Source organism: Haliotis rubra, unplaced genomic scaffold, assembly GCF_003918875.1.
Source record: "Haliotis rubra isolate DU_JTF1 unplaced genomic scaffold, ASM391887v1 Scf236, whole genome shotgun sequence".
Lineage (NCBI taxonomy): Eukaryota > Metazoa > Mollusca > Gastropoda > Lepetellida > Haliotidae > Haliotis > Haliotis rubra.
Window position 1 is genome coordinate 1,040,834 of NW_025766403.1, and position 25,243 is coordinate 1,066,076.

The 25,243-nt window shown below is 40.6% G+C and overlaps 1 protein-coding gene and 1 long non-coding RNA gene across 2 annotated transcripts; both read left to right on the plus strand.

Moving 5' to 3' along the window:
• Positions 1-805: 805 nt before the first annotated feature.
• Positions 806-6,772, plus strand: LOC124278374. The gene is made up of 3 exons (XR_006899076.1): positions 806-816; positions 2,349-2,432; positions 6,659-6,772. It is a non-coding gene; the product is annotated as an uncharacterized LOC124278374 (long non-coding RNA).
• Positions 6,773-8,383: 1,611 nt separating this feature from the next.
• LOC124278375 lies at positions 8,384-18,139 on the plus strand. The gene is made up of 9 exons (XM_046714092.1): positions 8,384-8,467; positions 8,843-8,933; positions 10,190-10,292; positions 11,357-11,505; positions 12,964-13,106; positions 14,095-14,173; positions 15,516-15,684; positions 16,624-16,738; positions 17,692-18,139. Coding segments are annotated over exons 1-9 (999 nt in total). The 5' UTR covers positions 8,384-8,466; the 3' UTR covers positions 17,841-18,139.
• Positions 18,140-25,243: the final 7,104 nt, after the last annotated feature.

Genomic DNA, 25,243 nt, shown 5'->3' on the forward strand with positions numbered 1-25,243 from the left:
ATCAAAATTACAGTCGGCAGATGTAAAGAGGTGTGAATGTGATGTGTATATCTGTGTATCCCTGGGTGTATACCCCCACCCCCACCCCCCACATACATCCTCTCCTCTCCGTATACCTTCCACCTTTGACCATCTTAGTGTGTCCATCCCTACACGACCCCCTAACTAACCCCTCAATCCACCTCCCTCATCATCTCCTTGACCCATCCATATCCAGGTCAACATTATCTGTCACATCGTGATGTCTGTGTGTTTCTCTTACGAATAAAGCTAAAGAGCTCACACCTATGTTTACCAACCATTGTACAAGAACCAATAACTCGACCCCGAGGCGCTAAACTACGAGCCGATGGATCACCCGCGTAATCAACAGACTGATAGTTCACGGTAGCCTCTACTCCCATCCCTGCCCTATCACACAGCCATACAGTAGGCATCCAAAGTGCAAATCTCACATAACCGTTTGCAGTGCACGTCATCTTAAAGTAAAGATCGTGCCACGTGATTAATCGTCACAGTTTCAATATTTACCTCATACAATAATCCAAATGAATACCAATTGATAAATTCAGGTTGTCCAAATAAGTTTGAGTGAGTGAAGGCAGCAGCTAAGACGGGCTGAATACGGGGTGCGGTGCATAAACCTGGTTATGACGGGGTCTCACGGATACTGTGGAATATAGCGCGATACCACATGGGAACACAAGTCTAGGAAATATAAATAATACACCCTGAACAAACGGCTAATATTGACAGTACTGAGCGGCTGCTGGCAGCACCTAAAACAGTGTGTACGAAGACCTGTGGTTGAAAGAGGTAAGATTTCACATCTGTCTTATCAGTGATTAACGCTTGGAATTTGAATATTTTAAATTTGATGGTTATTTTATCAGTTTGGTTCTCATTCCGCAAAATATACACTCCGTCAGTACTTCATTTTGAATCAATTATTACGATTTTGTCGTCTCGTTGACACAAAGAAATAGTTCCGTAGATTGATTGCCCTGCCTTGTCATGTTTTTAGGGTCAAGTGCTTGTGGGGTCATCTCACATATAAAAACATACTTTGTTCTGCAGATGGGAATGTATCAGCTTAGAAAATATGCCCGCCAATGAAATCTCTGTTTTGAAAATTAGAAAGTAAACTGAAGGACAAAAGAAAATACACAGCCATGTTGGATGGTGCTTAAAATGACACAAAGAATGTTGTTATGGAGATGTATTTGATACGGATGTAATAGCTTAGGTATAGACCTCAGTTTGTCAAGATTTCGGCGACCGTTTCAGCCTAGTAACGTCCTCCTTCTGTTTGTAAGAGTTTGCCAATTTTCAGGTGAATACTTAATAGTTGTTCTTGGCCCGCGGTGCATCACGTTGTATCACAGAAAAAACATACTTTCAAGTTACTGGCAGGCATGATTTCCTTAGCTGATCAATTTAGGGGGGAATTGATCAGCTAAGGAAAGTATGTCTGCTAGTAACTTACAATGAAAACTTGGATTTCGAGAACTCTAAGTATTTCGAAATAGCCAGCATTTTCTTGAAATGTTTGTAAAAATGTATGTAAATCCGAAACATGTTTAATATCTAAATGTGTTCGTACTTTAGTATCTCAGGTAGTTTAGGATTGACTGAACGTGTTTAGGGGCTAAGTTGTAAATTATTAATGTTTTAGCGTTTAATCAATATATATGTATAAAAGTGTGGGGATAACTTAAAGAAACTGGGGGTCTGTTGTAGTAATCAGATATACATACATTGTCAGCCACCGTTTCTGAATGATAGTGATACTATCTGTCTGATCTGTATTCCCACAGTTACACTCTTAGAACTATGATATCTAAAAACATTAAACACTCTTCTGTAAACCTGGTGGTTACAGCCTTCGCCCGTCCCGCCGAGTTTATACATGAGTACAATGTGTAAAGCGGCTTTCCGGTGTCCCCTGCTGTTATATTACCGGAATATTGCTAAAGGCGGCGTAAAACCATACTCACTCTCATGATTGAAGACAATCACGTATCTGACCGCCTGTAGTTTCTGGGTGTGAGCTGGTCCCCACCAGCTGAAGCATCTGTTCAGAGGCTGAATGGATCGGGTGGTCAGGCCAGGTGACTTGCATCGTCCCTTGTTGTTCTGAATCGTTGATCTTGGGTCAATCACCGGATTGTCTAGATAATATAAAGGGCGCTATCGTATCTTTTGAATATTAATTATGTAGTAACGATACACTAACAAACACATACCTGCATGCATGTATTTTAATTGTTTCGGTACATTTTTAGCATAAGTCTAAGACAATTCATTATTATTGTTTGCAAGTGTAATTCAGAGAATATTTGTTTCAGATTTCGGATTCATAAAAATGAAGTTGTCCCTCAGTATAGCACTGCTCGTGGCTACATGCCTAGTAGTCTGCAGAGCACAGACAGGTAAGGAACGTTTATCAGCATCATTCTATCCATTTGCAAATGCATCCATAGCTACTAAAACAAATGCTTATATAAGAATTAATCACGTCAAATCTGACCCACAAGAACCACAGCCACGATATGCATGGTTACTAAAACATAACGCCAACATTACGTACACTGCATTGGCTGCCAATCAGACAAAGAATTGTCTTCAAGGTGTTGGTGTTTGTGCACAAGGCCCTTCACAACCAAGCTCCAGAATACCTGACTGAACTAGTGTCATGGTATCAGCCATCACGAACCCTGAGATCAGCCTCTTTAAAACAAGCAGTAGTGCCCTCTACCCGCAGAGCGAGTTATGGGGATAGAGCTTTCGCCAAAGCAGGTCCTCTGTTATGGAACCAACTACCTGAAAACCTGAAAAACTTGTCAGACATAATTCCATTCAAAAAAGAACTAAAAACAGTTCTTTTCCACAGAGCATTCGACCAAGCGCCTTAGAGCAAACCTTGGATTCAGGCGCTATACAAATTTTAACATTAATTAATTAAAACAAAGCCGTCTTGAATTACAATGTCGTCATGAAGATGTAACCGTTTTGTTGATCTTTTTGTGACATATCCCGTTTATTCGGCACTATCAAAGAACGCGGGGTCAAGCTAAGTAAACTAGAAATGTCTTTTAAGTATATTTGCATGACAATTACCACACGCGTTCTGCAGCCTGACAGCGGGCATTTGTTCGTTTTACCACTAAGTTTCAAACGTGATGAGGTAGAAAATAGAGCTAAAAATAAATATAAAAGTCGCTTGTTCCACATCAAGAGGAGATCTAATTATAAGCATACCTGTATATACATCTTCTTTGGATATCAGGGGAAGTTATAGGTGTGTTCATGTTCAAATATTTGAGAAACACTTTCAAACATACAAAAGAAGCAAATATAAAATGAACATTCTAGCCGGATATGCAAGGAAGTGTGGAACAGAACAGTCTTATACCTATTCATATGAATACAACCGCTAGCATTCATAAAAAAAAGCTAAACGTTAATTTCAGATCTTACATTATGCAGATGAAGTTGGCCAAGAATGAGCCAGGAATTATCATATACACAATCACATATTTTGAGTGAAAGCGTCTGATCTGTGTTGTATAGCTTCAAAACTGTAGAATATTCTGGAATGATGACATGTTGGTTTAGCTAGTGGGGATCTTGAGTTTTTAAAAAAAACATATACAGTTTTTCCAGAAAGTGCTTCTCCCTCTTGAAAAAAACAGATATTGGCTGCCACAAAATAAAATTGAAAAAAATATCTTGCTTTGTAGTTGTATGTAATAATATAAATGGTTTTACGTCTATATTTTTACGAACTATATGCAGAGAAAGGTGAGATATAACGTCTATATTTTGAGGGACTCGACGTTTCGGAGTATATTCTTAATCCTTCACCTGATGAAGTTACATCCATAAATTATCGCCTCAATGTGTGTCACTTCTAACAACCGTTCAAAGACTGCATACGGAGAAACAGCGCAGTAGGTATGACTAAAACATAGGTCTACTATGCTTGCAGTTACACCCAGATAGCAAACACTACAATACAATCTACAACACTTGTTTCAGTTGCAGCGAGCCACGTGTGTACATTTTGCATGCAGAATAAATACGCTATAATGTGTCACCTTCGACGTATCACACACGGGACAATAGTTTTAAACGAAAAGAATAAAATGAATCAATTCCCCATAGCAACAAGAAACATAATAGACGGTCTATCTATCTTAAAGTCAAATGTTGATATAATGTATAGAAAACCTATGCTGTGTTATACCACATTGAAGGCAGCTGTCGTCAACAGCAACGGTTGTGCTGATGAGTACAAATAGATACTCGCGTATGATTAAACAAATGCCTGAAGTCTGATACTGTTAAAATGGCGAGACTTGACCGACAGAGCGTTCAATTACAAGCCTAATTACAGACAGATATTTTAGAATGAATGAGTTAAGATTTTAGTCACATCGGCAGTATTTCAATATTAAGATATTGTGGAATAGCCTCGCCTCATTTAATATACAATGCACTTTTATGCTATTTGATTAAAGCATAAATAAACGGGGGAAATGAACCACCCTATTCTTTCAGTACGATCTATCTTTCCAAGCTGTACATAATAAAATATTTGTTAACTCAGCACTATCAAACATCTATAATGTTCACTAATGCCATAATGTTTTTTCATGTATTTCTACATTGCAAACCATTCATTTTGGACACGACTGTCAACAAACTATTAATTTTGGGCATATTTATGAACAAACTATTCATTTTAAAAATATATTCCCACATTAATGGATGTTCCCTTAGACAATTTGAATATTTCGTTATTTTACAAATTGTCCGAATACTATGTCCTTTTATTTTATTGTTATAACGAAATCCATTTTGATGTTGAATTTTCGTTACCCAGTGATATTCTGTAAAATATTTAGGAAACCGGAAAGTAAATGTAAAACTGTTGTGGTGTTCATTCATTCATTCATTCATTCATTCATATCATGCAATTTGTTTTGTCTATGAGTATATACTCTCGAGAACTTACTAATAACGTTTAGATAATCTGTCAACGAAATGGGCAGATTTCCTGCCTATATGCATTATGATTATCTAGATATGTTTACAGATTGACCCATGTTTCGATTGAGTTGGTTCATGAATGTAATCGGTTCATGAATGTAATTAGTTCATGAGATGTAATCGTATCCCAACTGCGTTGATCGATGCTCATGATGTCAATCACAGTTTTACACATGATTACTTACCTACCATTTTGGCGGAATATTGCTGTGAAACTATGGTGTTAACAAGAACAGGTTCCATGTACAACCAAAGGACTGAGAGTTAGAGGTTCCAGCTCGTGTTACACCACTGAGGAAATAGGTTGTCATTAAATGTTCCCAAAAGACGAGGTTTTGGTGGTAAAAGGATAACTTGCTGATGAATAGTCTATCTCAGAGTCACTGAACCATATAATTTTCCTTCGACACAACACTACCTGTTAGACATACGCTCAAAATGAACCAAGTCTAGATTTCCACTGGTTTGAATCTCAAATCTCACTGGAGATCCTATTAAATTTATAAGGAGCTATTTGTTACTCTCAGAGATTAAGCGTTAGTCCACCTGTTAGTTGACGAAATAGTGAAAACCTTTTCAAACTGTTCTCCATGCACTACGCCAAGGACTGCCCCGTGGAGTGGTGGTTAATAGAGCGTCCGCCTGGCGAGCGGAAGGTCGCGGGTTCGATCCCCGGCCGCGTCATACCAAAAGACGTTAAAATATGGTACTTGTTGGTCCCTACCTGGCGCTCGGCATTAATGGGTAAAACAATGACTGGTCGGCCTGGAGTCAGTATAATGTGTCTGTGTGGGGTATTCATGCTCAACCGCGGCATAGTATCTCAGTGAGCTTGCACTATAAAACCAGCTTAAGTCTGGGCTAGTACAAGCAGACACACATACACACGTATGCACGTCGTCATATAGTAAGCGAAATATTTTAAAGCACGACGTTAAATCATTTCACCTCACCTCAGTACGCCAAGGTTGCGGCGATGGTATAAGGTAGAGGTTGCTATTAACGCTGCTTTGAACAGTAGTGATGTGGGAGGAAATCCCGTAGTAATGTAGGCTGTAGCACATTGCTGAGATCAGGGAGACTATATAAGGTTGTAGAGTATCCCTGCTGAGATCTATCAAAATCACTGTTGCAATCAAAGTTCGCCCCTGAGGAATACATTAATTCCCAGAAAATAGACAAACGCACAGATATATACATTGATTGAATCTAAAAGTTCCATATAAATTAAAAAGGAGATGGGAGATTCCTTAACCGGGGAAAATCTAGACAAGCTTCATTTAGGGCTACGGAATGGACCGGGTGGAAGGGAAATAGTGCGGTTCAGGGACTGTGAGACTACACAGAAAACTGCACCGTGTTAGTTAGAATTCTTGGCCGATCGCGTCCCTAGAGATGTCTCATGTCCGCAGGGCCAAAGGCTAGTCTGTGCTAGACATCGATAGACTCCTTCCGTTGACCGATATTCCCTAGTGAACAAGACCTCTATGACATCTCATTATCTTACCTGAAGATGAAACACAGTTAGCTTTATTTATGTGAGAGACACTATGCAGTCTATGGTCCATACCACTATACGTTCTGATTTCATGTTCTATTGTAGGCAGTGTCTTCAACTGCAAGAACCCGGGTAACAACTGCATCAACGGAGTGTGCAACTACTCCAACGGCATTTGCGTTTGCAACACTGGCTATGAAGGAGAGAGCTGCCACATCTTTTCAGGTACTGAACTTTGACATCCATCCTTGCTATGATAATTCATAGGTTCTGTTATACACCATAATTCCCATCCTGCTGGTCGCTTGAATGGCAACAAGCATTCATGTGTAGCTGGGTTTTGTTCAAGATGTAAATGGAACTTACCTTTCTGTCGTTTTATTGTGTTGATTCACGAACGTTATTAGTATGCCTCTCATGAGAGAGCACGTGTGTGTGTGTGTGTGTGTGTGTGTGTGTGTGTGTGTGTGTGTTTGAGAGAGAGTGAGTGAATCTAGTTTTACGCTGCACTCAGCAATATTCCAGCTATATGGCGGCAGTCTGTAATTAATCGAGTCTGGACCAGACAATCCAGTGATCGACAGCATGAGCATCGATCTACGCAATGGGGAACCGATGACATGTGTTACTGAAGATTAATATTCTAACCCGAATCTTCACGGATCAGAGAGAGAGAGAGAGAGAGAGAGAGAGAGAGAGAGAGAGAGAGAGAGAGAGAGAGAGAGAGAGAGAGAGAGAGAGAGAGAGAGAGAGAGAGAGAGAGAGAGAGAGATTTTATATGTCAAAAACGATTACTTATTATTGATAATGCATAGCAAATACTGCTTTGCTAATGAAATGTTGGAGAAAGCACCTTAACAAATATTGCAATCTAAAAGCCTATATTGTTAAATGTGCAATGTTCGGTTGGAACTCGCGTGTACAGTGTTTTCTCTTTTGTCCCTGGAGTTTTGGGTGGTAATTATCGCTAACAGAGCACCTAAGTTGAACAATACATGGGTGAGAAACACAAGCATGTTGTTACACCGTAAAAGCCCATTCGGACCCAGATGCATCTTGCAGCAGAATCTGCGCCTCTCGTCAGAGTAATTGTGTTACAGTATCACATATCACTGCATAGGCGTACTGAAAATATATGTTCAAAAAAGGTTTGCGATAAGTTATTGCTTTTTGGTTGTGACCGTATTTTTCTGATCTGTATTTAAGGTTTTAGCCGTTTTTATATATTTTGCTGTTTTGGGCCGTTGCCGTTTCCATTGGATCCCTCGTACCCCTCAAACGGGTAGCAGCTGTTCAACCCACTCCTTCGACGTTCGTCACGGAGGACAGGCATAGAAAAGCATATTGACTAAATATACCGTTTCTTAAAATAGCTTTTTAGGTTTCTTTCTCTACCAATAGTTAAAAATATTCAAGATGATAATAATTAACAATTGAGAACGGTTTACTCAGGGTGTGTCATAGAATATCTCAGTTCAGGACAAGTTTAAGTGTTTATATAGGCAGCTGAGGGGGTAATGGCGTCTATATATGTATACAATATGGGGATGCTGTCTTTACAGGTGTATAATACAGCAGGGGTGTGGCCTACATCGTCACTTACCGTAACCCGTCTTTGGTGTTATCTCTCTGTGTCGTATACTCTCATTACAGCGAAATTTCACATCCTTCTCCCACCACCAACTGCGTAGCGTTATCTCAATTAAGGGATTTATATAAGTTTACACCTACCCGTTTAATAACGGTAAATATATTCGCGGTCATGTAACATACACCTGCGTGTTTTTTTTCTTTGCAGCCAATAAGTGCACCAGCCTCAGCTGTGGGTTAATGGCGTGTGCGAGACACGGTCAGGGGTTGACAAGTGTGTCTGTAACGCTGGCTACTCGGGGGCATCATGCGAGTTGGCACCCAGTGAGTAGAGAGGGCGTAGACCCGGGCTTACATCACTGTCAATAATTCAATTAAAATAATATTTTAATTAAATTCGATTTAAAAAAAATGAAAATGTATATTCACAGACATAATTAGTGTGAGGCTTACGACCGTATGTAATTGTTTATGTTGTTTGGCTGTTTCATTTTATAGATTTTAAATTCATTTCGCTGTCACGACTGGTCTTTTTATAAATCATTACGTCATGTATGTATGGGAAAACATGATGAGGATTGTGATGATGACGACAATGATGATACTCTATAATAGTAACACCTCAAAATGTTTTCCGCAAAGATGATGATGATGATGATGATGATGATGATGATGATGATGAACAATATGTTATTCCAGTGAATTGCCAGTGTCTCACAGATAGAATGATCGTGTCAATGGCCCCTCCTGGTGACTTTTCTAACGGAGAGGGTTACGTTGAGAGTTACAGGTGAGTAAAGATTCTGAAGCATACGACACACTTCGCTTGAAACGGGACGGTGGGGTAGCCTATTGGTTATAGCTCGTCACGCCGAAGACCCGGGTTCGATTCCCGACATGGGTACAGTGTGTAAAGTCCTTTTCCGGTTACCCCCACACCCCTGCTAGTAGCGGCGTAAAACTAAAGTCACTCTCTTCGCTTGAAACAAATGTCAAATTTAGAAGTCTCACACGTCGAATCAGGCTGCATCCACACCTCACATTATAGTTTATAGGAAATAAGTGTTGTAAACAGCTTCACTGATACATTCGTATATATTTGATTTAACATTATGTATCATTTTAGTGTCTATTGTTGCAGTTCACACAATAGGTGTCTATTGTTGCAGTTCACACAATAGGTGTCTATTGTTCAGTTCACACAATAAACACTTGAGAAATAAATTTGACCCAAAGTTATCAAAACGTCAATAGATTGAAATCCTCGCATAGCTGTAAACATTGTTGATGCGGCTTAGTTCAATATTTATTCTTTCTAAGCATACTAATCATTTTGACCTGTAAGAAACTGTAAAAGTAATTCTCTTGCTGGCATATTCGAAACAATTCCAATGAATTGACTATTATTGACTTAGAAATACCAAATTATTGGGAATTATGTGATATCATTCTGATACTTTTGGGGTTTTAAGTACATCGTTATTTCCAGAAATCTGTGTGCCTTCTATTCCAGTAAACAACATACGCGACATATATAGGCTAGGCGCACCGGGGAAGATCAGGGGTAGAATTGATTTTCAATCACCCATGCTTGTCGTAAGAGGCGACTAACGGGATCGGGTGGTCAGGCTCGCTGACTTGGTTGACACATGTCACCGATTCGAGTCATACGAGGCTTACAAAGTTACGTGTAAGAGAAATCTATATGTGACATAATTCTGTTGTTTTAATTCTACTTTGCAAATCAACAACTGGAATGCTCTTTTCGTACGAGGTTGTAGCAATAATGAGGTTGACCGATGGAATAACAATGCTAAATAATGAGTGAGTTGAGTTTTACGCCGCTTTCAACATTATTCCAGCAATATCAGCGGAACAAAAAATGGGCTTCTGGGGACTCTAAGGGTGTGGGTTCGAATCCCGGATGGGACTCAATCCAACATAAGTTCTAGAATTTGTACTTAATCAAGAAAGTGTAATCCCAAGTATAACATGTTAGATATCCCGGATTTAACATTTCAAAGGTATTTTGTCATCTTATCACAGTGCCGAACCCACCTGTAACACGGCGCGCATCGACAACACCCAAACCATCACCGTTAGCTATTTGGCCGGCAGGTGCGGAACGGCTACCAGGAGAGACCTACCGGTAAACATACCTCAGTTTAAACCCAGTTAACTGCAGACCACTGCAGTGTTATCAGATATCGTGAAGATCCGGGTTAGAATTGGTCTTCAGTAACCCATGCTTGTCGTAGGAGGCAACTTACGGGATCAGGTGGTCAGGCTCGCTGACTTGGTTGACACATACCACCGTATCCCAGTTGCTTAGATCGATGCTCATTCTGTTGATCACTGGACCGGCTGGTCCACACTCCAATATTTACAGACCGCCGCCATATAGCTGGGATATTGCTGAGTGTGGTGTAAAGCAACAAACCAACCAAGCAAGTGTTATAAATGTTCATGTTTTGATAAATATTGTAAAGAGTTCATTTCCAGTAAAGAGAGCGTGACTATGTTTTCATTAGTTTTTGACTACGTTGGCGAGGTGCATGTATTTATTTATTTATTTATCGTTTTTGCAGGTTTACGTAGTCAATGTCTTTTAAGAAAAGTCAGTATAATGATAACAGCACCAACCAGCCTAACGATATGTAAATGCATGCCTGGTACACACACACGTACACGTGCACACATACACACGCACGAACGCACGCACATGGGTGCGCGCGCACACGCACAAAATTCTTCAGAATGATATTTAATAGACATGAACTAGCTGTGGACCGTTTTAGGGTTAACGTCCCAATGTACATAAGTTTTCAAGACAGTTAAGTTAAATGGAGTGAGTGAGTGAGTGAGAGAGTTTAGTTTTACGCCGCACTCAGTAATATTCCAGCTATATGGCGGCGATATGTAAATAATCGAGTCTGGACCAGACTATCCAGTGATCAACAGCATGAGCATCGATCTGCGCAATTGGGAACTGATGACATGTGTCAACCAAACCAGCGAGCCTAACCACCCGATCCCTTTAGTCGCCTCTTACGACAAGCATTGATTACTGAAGGTTCATTCTAACCCGGATCTTCACGGGTTTGAAATGGAGTGAGTATCTCACCCTGAAATACCCGTGAATGTGTGTAAACTCACATTGTAATGATGTGGTGGCAAACGACCTTTACCATAAACCCATGTTCTGTTTGGCAGAATGGCTATGCGTATACCCGAACTTTCGTCTACCGCTACAGCCGTATTATCCGTACCGGCACCGACATCCGCTTCCAGTGCAACTGCATCTTCGACCCCAGTAACAACGTCCTCTACGCCAGCTTTGGAAACATCAACCCCAATGACTTGTACGTTGACAATTGAATGTTGATTATTTAATATAAATGTCATTGAAGTATACAGATTTAGAATAACTTTATAGCAGTTATTGCGTTGATGACACCCCTGTACATGATATCCAGAACCTAGATTTTTGAAGCTCTTCTAGTGTTAGACCCGTGAAGATCCGGGGTAGAATAGGTCTTCAGCAACCCATGCTTGCCATAAAAGGCATCGGGTGGTCAGGCTCGCTGACTTGGTTGACACATGTCATCGGTTCCCAATTGCGCAGATCGATGCTCATGCTGTTGATCACTGGATTGTCTGGTCCAGACTCGATTATTTACAGACCGCCGCCATATAGCTGGAATATTGCTGAGTGCGGCGTAACACTAAACTCACTCACTCTTCTAGTGTTAAGATGGTCGTAAGTGCTATACATGAACAGTAACTTTCGACTATCTTAGCTCTAAGACAGCTTCGAAAATCTAGCCCTGGTATATAAAACACACAGATAGCGATGGGGTAGACTAGTGGTTAAAGCGTTCGCTCATCACACCGGCAGGCGTGGTTTGAGTCCGAACAGGCATACAATGTGTGGAGTGAGAGATATTGCTGAAACTGCTGTAAACCGAGTTTCCCACTGTCAACTCAGAGATCATACAAGGATGTTGATGTGTTAAACCCCTGTCGATATATACGGTGTTTGTTCGCATTATAAACACTGCTATGGTATTTTAAACAGATTCGAATCCCGGTTTGCTATAAATATATTTCTATGTTTGTCAGAACCACAGCTCGTGGCTTTCACCGAAGAGTTATAGTCTGAGACCTGCATCACTTCGGGCTTTCCTTCCACATTCACCTGTGAAGATCCGAGTTAGAATTGATTTTCAGTAACCCATGCTTGTCGTAAAAGGCGACTAACGGGATCGGGTGGTCAGGCTCGCTGACTTGGTTGACTCATGTCATCGGTTCCCAATTGCGCAGATCGATGCTCATGCTGTTGATCACTGGATTATCTGGTCCAGACTCGATTATTTACAGACCGCCGCCATATAGCTGGAATATTGCTGAGTGCGGCGTAAAACTAAACTCACTCATTCACTCACGCCTTCCAAATTAAGCAATGATATTGCTGGAAAAAAGTGTGGTTAAACACATCCCGCTTTTCCAAACTAATGATAGACTTAGCTTATTCTTAAGCGTTGGGGTAGCCTAGTAGGTAAAGCGTTCGCTCGTCACGCCGAAGATCCGGGTTCGATTCCCAATATGGGTACAATTTATGGAGCCCATTTCTGGTGTCCCCCGACGTAATAATGCTGAAATATTGCTAAGAGCAGCGTAAAACTAAACTCACTCACTCGCTTAGCTTATTCGAAAGATATATCAGCGGCTCATTATTCACGTTCTAGTTTCACAATGTCAACATGTCTAGGTCATGCATGAACTCTCGTTTGAATCTGACGAGAGTGTTCTGTCTCCAGGAGCAACCTGATCTTCCAAAATGCCACCAACTACATCTCGCCCATCACCTACACTATGACCAACACCTTGGGTCAGACCATCAACCAAGGCTCAGCGCTCAGGATCGGAGATGAGATCGTGCTCACCTTCATCGCTGATGGCGGTCAGTAACGTAACCAATCACAATAGAAGGTTAAGGGTCAAGGCCATGACCTTTTATTTAGGCCCTTTGCATTAAAGGGGTACTGGTCTCGAACAATTCCCCGGAAGTGGTTGTTGCTTTTGTTATTGTGGGTTTTTTAGCCGTGAGTACCCGGATTATATCCCAGAATTACTGATTGGCTTGTAACCTCTGCTGCGCCACCCGTAAACGCAATTAATAGTATAAGGACGTATCATCACACTGATCGAGAAATATAAATAATAAATAATATAATAAGTGCATTTATAATGCACTTAACTCCATTCACTAAGAGAATGCTCATAGTGCTAACAAATATAATCTGATTATTATAACCCAGGATAACCGAAGGCGGTAGAAGATTAACAGTAACATGACTTATCCCACCGGGTACCATTTTTTTTTAGGATCAAATAGAGTTTCGTCGTTTAAATAACTGGGAAATGTTGTCATCTTTGAGATCCCTTAATATTTTTAGTTACAAACTGGCAGAAACATGTCCATCTAGCCCATTATGGTAACAACTCCACTGAAGTTAAATTTCATCTCCCAGTGGCCAAAAGTGTTTAGATTGAAAGAAAAGTCAGTGTAAGCGTTTTTATTTTCAGCTTAGAATCCAAGCATAATTTTTCTATCATTATGTTTTGTTCTTATTGCACCTTGGAACTTCTTAAAGTATTTTATCAATCAATTTCTGAAATGACAGTATTGTATAGGCATTAAATATATTGCCTTCGTGAAAGAAATTGTACACTCTACGTTGCTATGTTGTGTTAGTTCCAGAGTTGCCAAACTGCCAAGAATGCGGCTAACGTTCAAGGAGATCATTCGTATTTCATTGTTCTGTTCTCGTAACACAAACGTTGACCTGATATTTGTAATAAGATACCTATATGACTTGTTCATAGAATATTCCGCATCTTTAGTGTCTTTAATTGTTTGTTTTTAATGATTTCTTTGATGTCTCCAGGCTACTGTGCTGTATTCGACAGACTGGTAGGCACCAGCCCAGGCATCCCCAGCAATCAAGCTGTGTTGATAGACAATGGGTAAGTTGGTTTCCTCAGTATATTTGGTCATGCACCTGACAACACGGGGGTGCCTTTCACCTAGCAACGTGTGTAATAAACACGACATCATGAGTGAGTGAGTGAATGTGGTTTTATGCCTCTTTTAGCAATATACCAGCAATATCACGCCGGGAGGCAATAGATATGGGCTTCACGCACTGAACCCATGCGGGGAATCGAACCCGGGCTTTCGCTGTGACGAGCGAACACTTTAACCACTGGGCTACCCCATCGCCCCTTGCATCATTAGTCGTACACACAACAACATACACCTGGCAACATGGGTTGCACCTACACCTAACAACACGGCTCATGCACCTGGCAACAGGGTAATACACCTAACAACACGGGTCATGCACCTGGCAACAGGGGTAATACACCTAACAACACGGATCATGCACCTGGCAACAGGGGTAATACACCTAACAACACGGGTCATGCACCTGGCAACAGGGGTAATACAACTAACAACACGGGTCATGCACCTGGCAACAGGGGTAATACACCTAACAACACGGGTCATGCACCTGGCAACAGGGGTAATACACCTAACAACACGGGTCATGCACCTGGCAACAGGGTAATACACCTAACAACACGGGCACCTCATGCAACCTCATGCACCTGGCAACAGGGGTAATACACCTAACAACACACCTAACAACACGGGTCATGGGTCATGCACCTGGCAACAGGGTAATACACCTAACAACACGGGTCATGCACCTGGCAACAGGGGTAATACACCTAACAACACGGGTCATGCACCTGGCAACAGGGGTAATACACCTACACATGCACCTGGCAACAGGGGTAATACAATCACACACCTTGCAGCATGGGTTATACACCTAGCAATACAGGTATTACGCCTAGCAATACAGGTCATGCCCCTAGCGACATATGTCATACAACACACATCAAGGCAGGTGTCATTGTCGTGTGACACGATATGGCTTTTACAAAATGTATCCATGCATTTGCGATCTTTGAGAGTACAAAAGTCATACAACGGTACAAGATATGGACGCTATTTTTACTGGTTTGGTTTGCTTGTTGTTTAACGCCGCACTCAGCAATATTCCAGCTATATGGCGACAGTCTGTACGTAACCGAGTCTGGACCAGACAACCCAGTGATCAACAGAATGAATATCGCTCTACACAATTGGGATACCATGACATGTGTCAACCAAGCCAGCAAGTCTGACCACCCGATCCCGTTAGTCGCCTCTTCCGACAAGCATGGGTTACTGAAGATCAATTTTATCCCGGATCTTCACGGATTCTACTTTTACTGACTGAATGTATCTCTTCGACAGATGTGTGACAACACTAGGCAAGTCTGTGGTCAAGCCTGACCCGTTCTACAACAGTGACCTGTCTAGCTTCACAGTGAACCTGTACGCCTTCCTCTTCGACAACAGCAACTCCCTCCAACTATCGATCTTCTACCGCAGCAGCACCGACCGTACCCAGTGCTCACTTCCGGTATGTTACGAAATCTATCTTCGTGGATGTGATTACAAAGAACGTACATAATATAACCTATCGGCTTCATGGGTTGATGTGCCTTCTAAGTCGTCCCCGACTGGAAGGGTACATCATCCCATGGCCCACATGGGTGGGATGCACGTAGCACCATGTCTTTCTGTAGTGGGTCGGAGTTGGTTACAATTTACATGATACCTTGACTTATCGTGATAAGAAATCCAAGATTGATTCAGGTGTGAAACGTTACTATTTATTCAAAACCTTAAGGACAGAGCAAAATTTGGGACAGCACCGTATTTCGAACCAAAGACCAATTGACCGGAACGTAGCTGCGCACGGCACGTCTTAGCCCAGAAGGTTTCCAGAGAGGTACATTGCAATATGTGAGAGTGAGTGAGGGTAACGTGGCTTGTATCCCAGCAATATCGAGGCAGGGGACACGAAACAAATTGGCTTCATAAGTTGTACCCATCTGAGGAGTCGAACCAGCACCTTTCCATGAGGGACGGACTTCACCACTCGGCTGCCTTATGGACCCATATTGCATTTAAGTCCTTAACTTACACCCACAGCCAAAACATGAGATATCCATGATGACTTCATCCTTCAATATATAAGTACTTTTCACATTGTAAATGTTATTTGATACGCCTGAGGTTGCGTGGACATTAACTCAGGGGTGGAAATAACTTTAAAATTGCTAGTGTACACCGGTACAGTGTGATATACAAATTTGCTTGCCCGACAGAAAAAAAACACTGGACTCGGGCGTCGGGCAATGGGTTATTTCCACCCCTGTTACTCTCTAAATGCCTAGGCGTATACAGAGTTGGTAGGGCTGGGTGTTTCAAGAATAAGCACCGACACATCTTTGTAACTGTAAATGGTAGTGTACAGCGATGTCACAAAGAGGTTCTATATTTTCTGTGCCCGTAGACTTGCTCCACCACTGGGAGAAAGAAGAGAGATACTGAAGCAACTGAAGGGGAAGAGAACGTCATCAACCAGACTATCTACATCAACACGCCATACGAACAAAGCAGACTCACGGGTATGAACTGTGTAATATGAACTTGTACACGATTATGTTGCCTTTCACTAGGACTGTGTCCGACATGGCTCATTTGAAGCGTGAGTTAGTGAGTGTGAGAGTGAGTTGGGTTTTACTCCGCTTTTAGCAACATTCCAGCAATATCACAGCAGGGGACACCACAAATGTATCAATGATGGGAATCGAACCAGGGCCTGAATACTTTAACCGCCAGGCTACTCCAACGCCCTGAGTTGTCGGTACCCCCAGATATGGTCTTATAAATGTAGATGGTCTGACGTAGTTCTAATATGTCAAAGTTTTTCACTTACGACGAACAACTGCGTATAATTGGCAAACGTGAAACGAACAGGTTAACCTACATGATACCACAAAGATGGTCTACAGGAGGCCACCAGTTGTAATGCTTCATTGAGCAGCAAATGACGGACAGCCAGTCATGTCGTTCCCTCAATGAACCAATGAATCTAGCGCACGCACGCACGCACATACACACGGTCAGTGGTATTGGACCTGATCATATCCTAGCACACTGCCGGAGAGCGGAAGGTCGCGGGTTCGATCCCCGACCGCGTCAAAGCAAAAGACGTTAAAATATGGTACTTGTTGGTCCCTGCCTGGCGCTCGGCATTAATGGGTACAACAAGGACTGGTCGGCTCGGAGTCAGCATAATGTGTCTGAGTGGGGTATTCATGCTTCACTGCGGCATAGTATCTCAGTGAGCTAGCACTATAAAACCAGCTTCAGTTTGGGCTAGTACAAGCAGCCGCACATACACATACACACGCATGCACGTCGTGATATGAGCGAAATATTCTCAAGCACGGCGTTAAACCCAATTTCACCTCACCTCACCTCCTAGCAGACTGAATGAAAATAGCATCGCATACATTATTCTAAACATCATCAATAACAGTACTGTCATATCTGACTTCTCTCCTCGTTGTTGCAGACCAAAAAACCGAAGAATGCACGATGTCCAGCAACGTGATGATCGGACTCATCGTCCTTGCCGCCATAATCTGCGTCCTCCTTGTCGTCTGCTTCATATTTGGACTGCGCATGCTCACGGCCAGGAACAAAAACAAGACCGTGAACTAAATCTGAAAAAATATCGCCAGTGGGCTAAAAAAGGGAAACCGACGTCGATTTGAAGAAATCAAATTACATTTGGATAAAATGCATAAACTTCCTTTTCATGAAATAGTATAACTAGGGCATGAATTGGAAGTTTACGTTCATGACACCAGTCGACTTTGGTGAAGGTATTACCAAAAATATTATGCCTTTTAGAAGGCAATAATATGTCAGACTTTCGTCAAAAATCTTGTATTAAGTATTCCCTGCATGTCAAATCTGTTTTGTACTTTCATTTTATCATAATAAACCCACTAACGTATTCTGCTGATGTCGTTCTTCAACTGTGTAAAACTTTCTCAAACATATGGATATATTTTACGACAGCTTCCATCAATATGTGTCATTATATTTGTTTCTTTTGTTGTTTAACGCCGCTCTCAGCAATATTCCAACTATTTTGCGGCCCGCTGTAAATAATCGTATCTGGAGCAGACAATCCAGTGATCTGCATCATAAGCAAAGATCTACAGAATTGGGATATGATGACATAAGTCAACCAAGTCAGCGAGCCTGACCACCCGATGCCTTTTATGACAAGCATGGATTGCTGAAGATCAATTCTAACCCGGATCTTCACAGATCGATCATCGGCGAACTTTTTTAAATCCTTGTTTATTGATTATCCACCGAGATAAGATTTACTGCACGGCGTTTGACAAGGATATTTGAGTGTTTCTATGTTTTGTGGCTTGCAACTGTTGGCATACGAATCGTCAGCGATGTTGGTATGGGTGAGTGGGTACCGTAAGATCGGCCTGAACGAAGTAGTGAGAGAGAGTAATCTCCCTTGAACCACTGATAATGCGGTATCACCAGGCCGTAAGATCTAGCGTCGCATCTTCATTATCTAGCGACGAGACCAAATCTACATAGTGCACTATAAATATTGAGTCATATTTAAAAAGAATTTCTTCATATACACGTTTCAACACTGCAATATTGTTTACAAAATCAAAACACCATCACACCAAATATCAAAACAAACAATTAGTTATACACATATATACAAGTTATGATACAACTAAATGTCGCTATGAGAGTGGGTCGTTGTAGCTCTATTTGAATTTATACGCATAGCCATCTCAAGACTTTCTATGGGCTGCGCAAAAATATCAAGTGTTTCCTAAACTGCTTGTTGAGCAGTGTAAGGGAAATACAATGTGTGAAGAGTAGTGGTGTTTATTATTCATCTATATGTGTAATAATAAATAATGGCCATTTATAAAGGGCCTGTTTCCACACACTTGTCCACTCTCAAAGCGTTAACACATTATTACCCCGGATAACTCAAGCTGTTAGGCGCTAGAAGGTTATAGTCACATGACTTATCCATCCGGGTACCCATTTTCTGTTGGGAGGCAATTTTGAACAAACTCACTTGCCTAAGGTGAGACCACCAGTGATCAACAGCATGAGCATCGATCTACGCAACTGTATACGACGACATGTGTCAACAAAGTCAGCGCGCCTGACCACCCGACCCCGTTAGTCGTCATTTACGACAAGCATGGGTTGCTACAGACCAATTCTTACCCGGATCGTCATGGGTCAGGGAAAGGTTGGCTCTGAGATCCTATATGGTTTCTGGGTGGGGTGTCATGTTAAACCGTGACATCGTATGTCAGTGGGTATTAGTTTGATTAGTACAAGCAGCGCCTATCCATGCTCAAAATGGTTATTTTACGTGCGCTTCAAGTCACCAGGTGCGCGTGCACACGTGGAAGTTTTGTCCCAGATAAACTTTACACCACTTTACACAACTGAACTCGGAAACCTTTGAATACAACATAATAAAGGATCAGGTCCATTGTTCTGTACAGTAACAAAACATATGTGTACCTATATGAATCAGCCTGTATGTTTATAAAATCACATGCGGACATCTAAAACTGCAGTTACACTATGGCTACTATTAATTAATTCATGGCTACTATTAATTAATTCATGGCTACTATTAATTAATTCATGGCTACTATTAATTAATTCACCCAGCAGGGAACAATACTTACAGAAAACCATCACAATTCTTGTCCGGAATATGTCGTAATTATTGGGACAAGAGCTGAATTAGTGAGTGTTTTAAATTGCCAGTACAACCCAGTATTAGTGAGTCAGGAATTTCGCTGATATTGGCAGAGTTGAGTATGAATGAGTTTAGTTAACGCCGCTTTTAGCGATAGTCCAGCAATATCACGCCGGGGGACACAAGAAATGGGCTTCACACATTGTACCCATGTGGAGAATCGAACCCGGGCCTTCGGCGCGACGAGCGAACGCTTAACCACGAGGCTACCCCACCGCCCCTATTTTAGATATAGAGTAGTATTTGTAATAGCATATTTATCCACAAAACCCTCCCTTCGAATTCCCTTGGGATTATTTCCCTGGAAAGCAATATCCCAGGTAACAAATTCAACTGGGATACTTTTCCTAGGTTAATATTTCTACAGGCAATTTCGAATTTGTAAATTCCCTGAAACATTAAACGTTTACAAATAGCAAGTGCAATACCATTATCAAGCTAACTGTTCTCAGTAATCAGTAATAACTGTATAAGGATCAACACCGAAACTTCGCCATAGAGATATTTAAAGAAGTTGTCATCCATGCCATTACTACTTTGTCAATAACCAACTTCTAAAGACGCCTATCAAACACAGTTGAACATCTATACATTATGCCGCAGAAAAATACTTATATAAAATGTCGGCAGAGAAATATGAAGTAAGTTGTATTGACACATTGTATCTATGGTGGGAATGGAACACTAATCTTCGTCATTACGAAGACTGCCACTTTACAATTGGTGTTGATCTAGCGGTGTGAGACTAGGGTTGTGTCCCTTTGATGACAAAGCACGCGTCGGACGAAGAAGCCAAGCGTGTGTGCTGTCTCAGTCCCATAATATTTTCCCCTCTTGGCCTTTCCATAGGCGGGCAGCAGAAATGGGCTTCACACATTGTGCCCATGTGGGGATTCGAACCCGGGTCTTCGGCGTGACGAGACAACGCTTTAACCATTAGGCTACCCCACCGCCCCTGTTAAAATAAAGAAGTTGAACATCCATAAAGTCCTGTCATCTCTATACCACCAACTTCTAGAATGCCACTCAAACAAAAAATTGATTCTATATTTTTTGCATTTTGTTGCGCCATAGACAGTTACCTGGATTCGGTTTATAAACCAAGTAGTGTCGATATGACTGAAATATTGCCAAAAATGACTTTAAATTTTAACTCACTCACCCAAGTGTTTCACAAGTGAAAAGGGTAGAATCAGCTTAGATTGCAAAACATCAAAATCAGTTGTTTATAGATGGGACTAAACTGCCCAAACATGGAATAAACAAATGTAGAATGTCTTCACCTATAAGGCTGGGGCATAAAAAGATATGAATTTCCTTATATTCACGAAACTAGTCCAATTATTACACACCCTCAACACCTCCATACAAGCACCTAGCTTTCACCTTCCTGTTTCCAGGTAATACTTCCGTTTCCTTGTATTGCATTTGACATAACTTCCATGAAGTTTTATTCAGACTATCTAGATAGGAAACACAGATAATCATTTATTCAGCTCTTTTCCAGAATTTAATGCCAGTTTTCCTTAATTTCTACAACAGTTTCTGCAAAATAGCAACAACAAAAACCAACGTATGTATGTTTTGGAAATTGGTCAGTGGTTGAGTTTAATATATACTGAGGGAAAAAAATAAGGGATCACATGAAAGCACAAGTGTTCCTTTATTTTTTTCCAGGTTTCTTCACAACCTGTACAAATACTGTTGGGCAACAGGTATATGCAGAAGACCTGGGTTTGATTCTCCATATATATACTATTCACACTTTGCTAAGGATCAAATCATGGATTCAACAGAAAACTATTATGTGGGGTCATATTTGGTTTAAATACCTAAGCTTATCCTAGCATGGATCCTAGGTTTCACTATGTCATTGCATCTTGTGGATCCCATACCTGGTATTGACATGTGCTGTTTATTTGTCAGTGACTCCTTCCATGATTTGCAAAATGGTTGATTAGTGCCATGAAAACCATTTTTATGGTTACTCATGTATCAAGTGCATAAGCTTAGATTAAACAGGCTGTTTGTTAAACAGGGGTTACCATACTATAATTTATCCAGTTTAAATGGATACAATTTCAAATTATAAATCTACGTTTAAGTAAACTTGTGAAATTTTGTGATCCTTAGCAAAGTGTGAGTAGTATATTTTCTATGTGTAAAGCACATTTCTGATATCGCCTCCATGATAATTCTGGAATATCGCAAAAGCATAAAACCATACTCTCTTTCATCAAAAAGATTGCACAGTTGTAAAAGTGTAATAATTTATTGTGGCATGGTTAGGTCTATTAATTACCCATAACCATGATGAAAAATACAATTTTTAAAAACTTAAAACATGAGACATCACTAAAGGCAAGCTAAAGATCTCATATAAGATGATGGGTGATGTCATGAAAATAGACAATATCCTTCTATTTGGACAAGTGATACCTCAAGAAAAGGTAATAATCTCAGTGAAAATTACCTAAGATATAAGTCTCCAAATATCTATGTACCAAATATTTGATAGGATATTAACAACAGGTACTTATCATCCTGCCTGTATCAAGTTATCAAATATATCACCAGGCCAGACCAATTTTATTTCTTGCTTTACATATTTTTGTCCTCAGAAAACAGAAAGGGAGGAGGGAAAACAAATAAAAATAAAATCACCTGTCAAAGTAATATTCCTCTAAATACTCAAAGTATGTTACTTTTGGCAATTTATGAGTGTATATGGGGCAAAAAACAACTGAAAAACAAAATTTCTTGTATGTTTACATTTCTGGCCAATAAAAACATTAGGATTGTATTTTTTGAGCGGGGAAAATTAATTATTTTTTTTTTCTTATTCTTGAAAAAAAATATGACAGGCAGATCCGTAAAACAAGAAATAAAATTGGTCTGGCCTCAGAAGTCAATAAAACAATGGTAATGGTTTGTGTGTGTGTGTGTGTGGGTGTGGGTGTGTTGCTTGTATGAAACTAATACCCACTAAGATACGATGCCAGTGTAACAGGAAACCCCACTCCGACACCATATAGGAACTCAGAGCCAACCTCTCCCAGTTTTATTCCTTTATTGTCAAGTACCAGGAAGGGTATCAACATGTGGCTTCTTCTAATATCTTTAGCTATGATGTGACTAGGGGTAACACTGTCAAACTTATGCTCCTTCAGCAGGTGTTTTACCCAACCCACCTAGGTGGTCCAGAGCACATTGGAACATGTGCTCATCTCACATTCCTCAAACCAATTATCAATCTCAGACTAAAACACATATTTGGGATTACTTTCTCAGTAATCTCACGTTATCTGTTTTGTAATGCCACACCCAGTCAGTGGTGTGATGTATTTTCTAGTGAGTTTTATTTTCTTGTAATTATACTCAATTAAGCAATTTATGAAAGCATATTTATATATTTCCTGTGTAGGTTTTCATTTTGACCTGAGGCAACGTGAGGTGAGGTGAAATGGGGTTTAAGGTCGTGCTTGAGAATATTTCGCTCATATGACGACGTGCAGTGTGTATGTGTACGTGCGGCTGCTTGTACTAGCCCAGACTGAAGCTGGTTTTATAGTGCTAACCCACTGAGATACCATGCCACAGTGAAGCATGAATACCCCACTCAGACACATTATACTGACTCCCAAGCCAACCAGTCCTTGTCGTACCCATTAATGCCGAGCGTCAGGCAGGGACCAACAAGTACCATATTTTGGTATGACGCGGTTGGGGATCGAACCCACAACCTTCCATTCTCCAGGCAGACGCTCTAACCACATGCACAAGTCTTTCCTATAAATTGTACTCATATTATTCCAGAACCCCCCCAAGTAATTTTCATTTATTTTCAGAAATTCCATGCCCTTTACTTATACCCATATTATTCCAGAAAAATCAGTCTTTTTGTTTTATAATCAGAATGCTTCGCCCCTGACAGGTGAGAAAGTTACAAAACCGTAAAGATTTCTGATAAGCCAGTTGGGGTCAAGACTTCTAAATTTTCCCAAAGAGAAAGCCAAGCATTAAGACAAACATTTTTGATTTCTGTGTTTCGGAAAAACATAATCAGAGCACTCCCACTGAGGAAAAAGTAAAGCCATACTAAACCCATCTTGGAAATATTTCATGAATGCTGCCATTTATGAGTTCAATGGGGTAGCCTAGTGGTTAAAACATTTCGTCATGCCATGGACCTGGGTTTAATTCCCCACATGGGTACAATGTGTGAAGCTCATTTCTGGTGTTCCATGGTGTCATATTGATGGAATATTACTAAGAGCGACATAAAACTAACCTCACTCACTCAACGCCATTTATACCATCACAAAATCTGGAGGTGACCTATCAATGTGATATTGACATAAGATGCATCATTCACTCACCACAGGGATGTCCAAAGATCTTCAGACAGAGATATCATAGATCAATCCTTAATGAGACTTGTATCATGAAATGTATTAATGTGTAAATCTTGTACAAAGACCTTGATGTTCTGTCTTCTTGCATCAGCCTTCAAAAAAATACATAGACACCAGTTGTTTCCTTAAAAATGTTTATTTTGATCAAGAAAACACATGATGTGGCTATGGGCAGTTATTGCACAGGAGACAGAAGGAAGCTGATCCTAGAGGGCACAGAGGGGGGGGCTATACCTACACCTGTCATAATTATGTGACTGTATACATCATCTGACAGATAATCCTCCGCTTCATCAATATACACAAATTAAAACCTGGAGCCAGATTCTAGTTTTACGTCAGAATCATTCATACGACATTAAGAATGTTGCTAAATTATATTGCTATTGAGATCAATATATACAAGCATGCATATACATGTGGCAAAGTCTTTCATTTCCTGATTTGTTGTCAGTAACGTTTCATAAATTTTCAATTCTGATTTCATTGTCAGTAAAGCCCGAAAACAGTTTGTCCTTTGTGGATAAACTTGAAATGTTACCTCATGTAGATCTAAGATACATGTTCTACAATAATTGCTTCCTCTGGCAAGCTAAGGCACTGCCTTAAGTATTCCATCTACCTACATAAACACCACACTGATTGAACTTAATCAACGATACACTCTAACTACTGATACTAACCTAGACATACAGATAAGCATACCATATATTGTCATGAACATACAGACCGTGCACGACATACATATGTATATATACACCAAAGCACCTTGGCGATGGTATATATACATATATATAGAACGATGGCAATGGGATATATTCCAGTGTGTATAACATACACACACCACATACACCATGGTGATGGTG

Bases quoted from the DNA above. Each gene is read 5' to 3' on its own strand.
- LOC124278375 (XM_046714092.1), top strand. The intron at 10,293-11,356 runs GTAAACATACCT...TCTGTTTGGCAG, and splicing joins CTACCAGGAGAGACCTACCG to AATGGCTATGCGTATACCCG. The intron at 16,739-17,691 runs GTATGAACTGTG...TCGTTGTTGCAG, and splicing joins CGAACAAAGCAGACTCACGG to ACCAAAAAACCGAAGAATGC.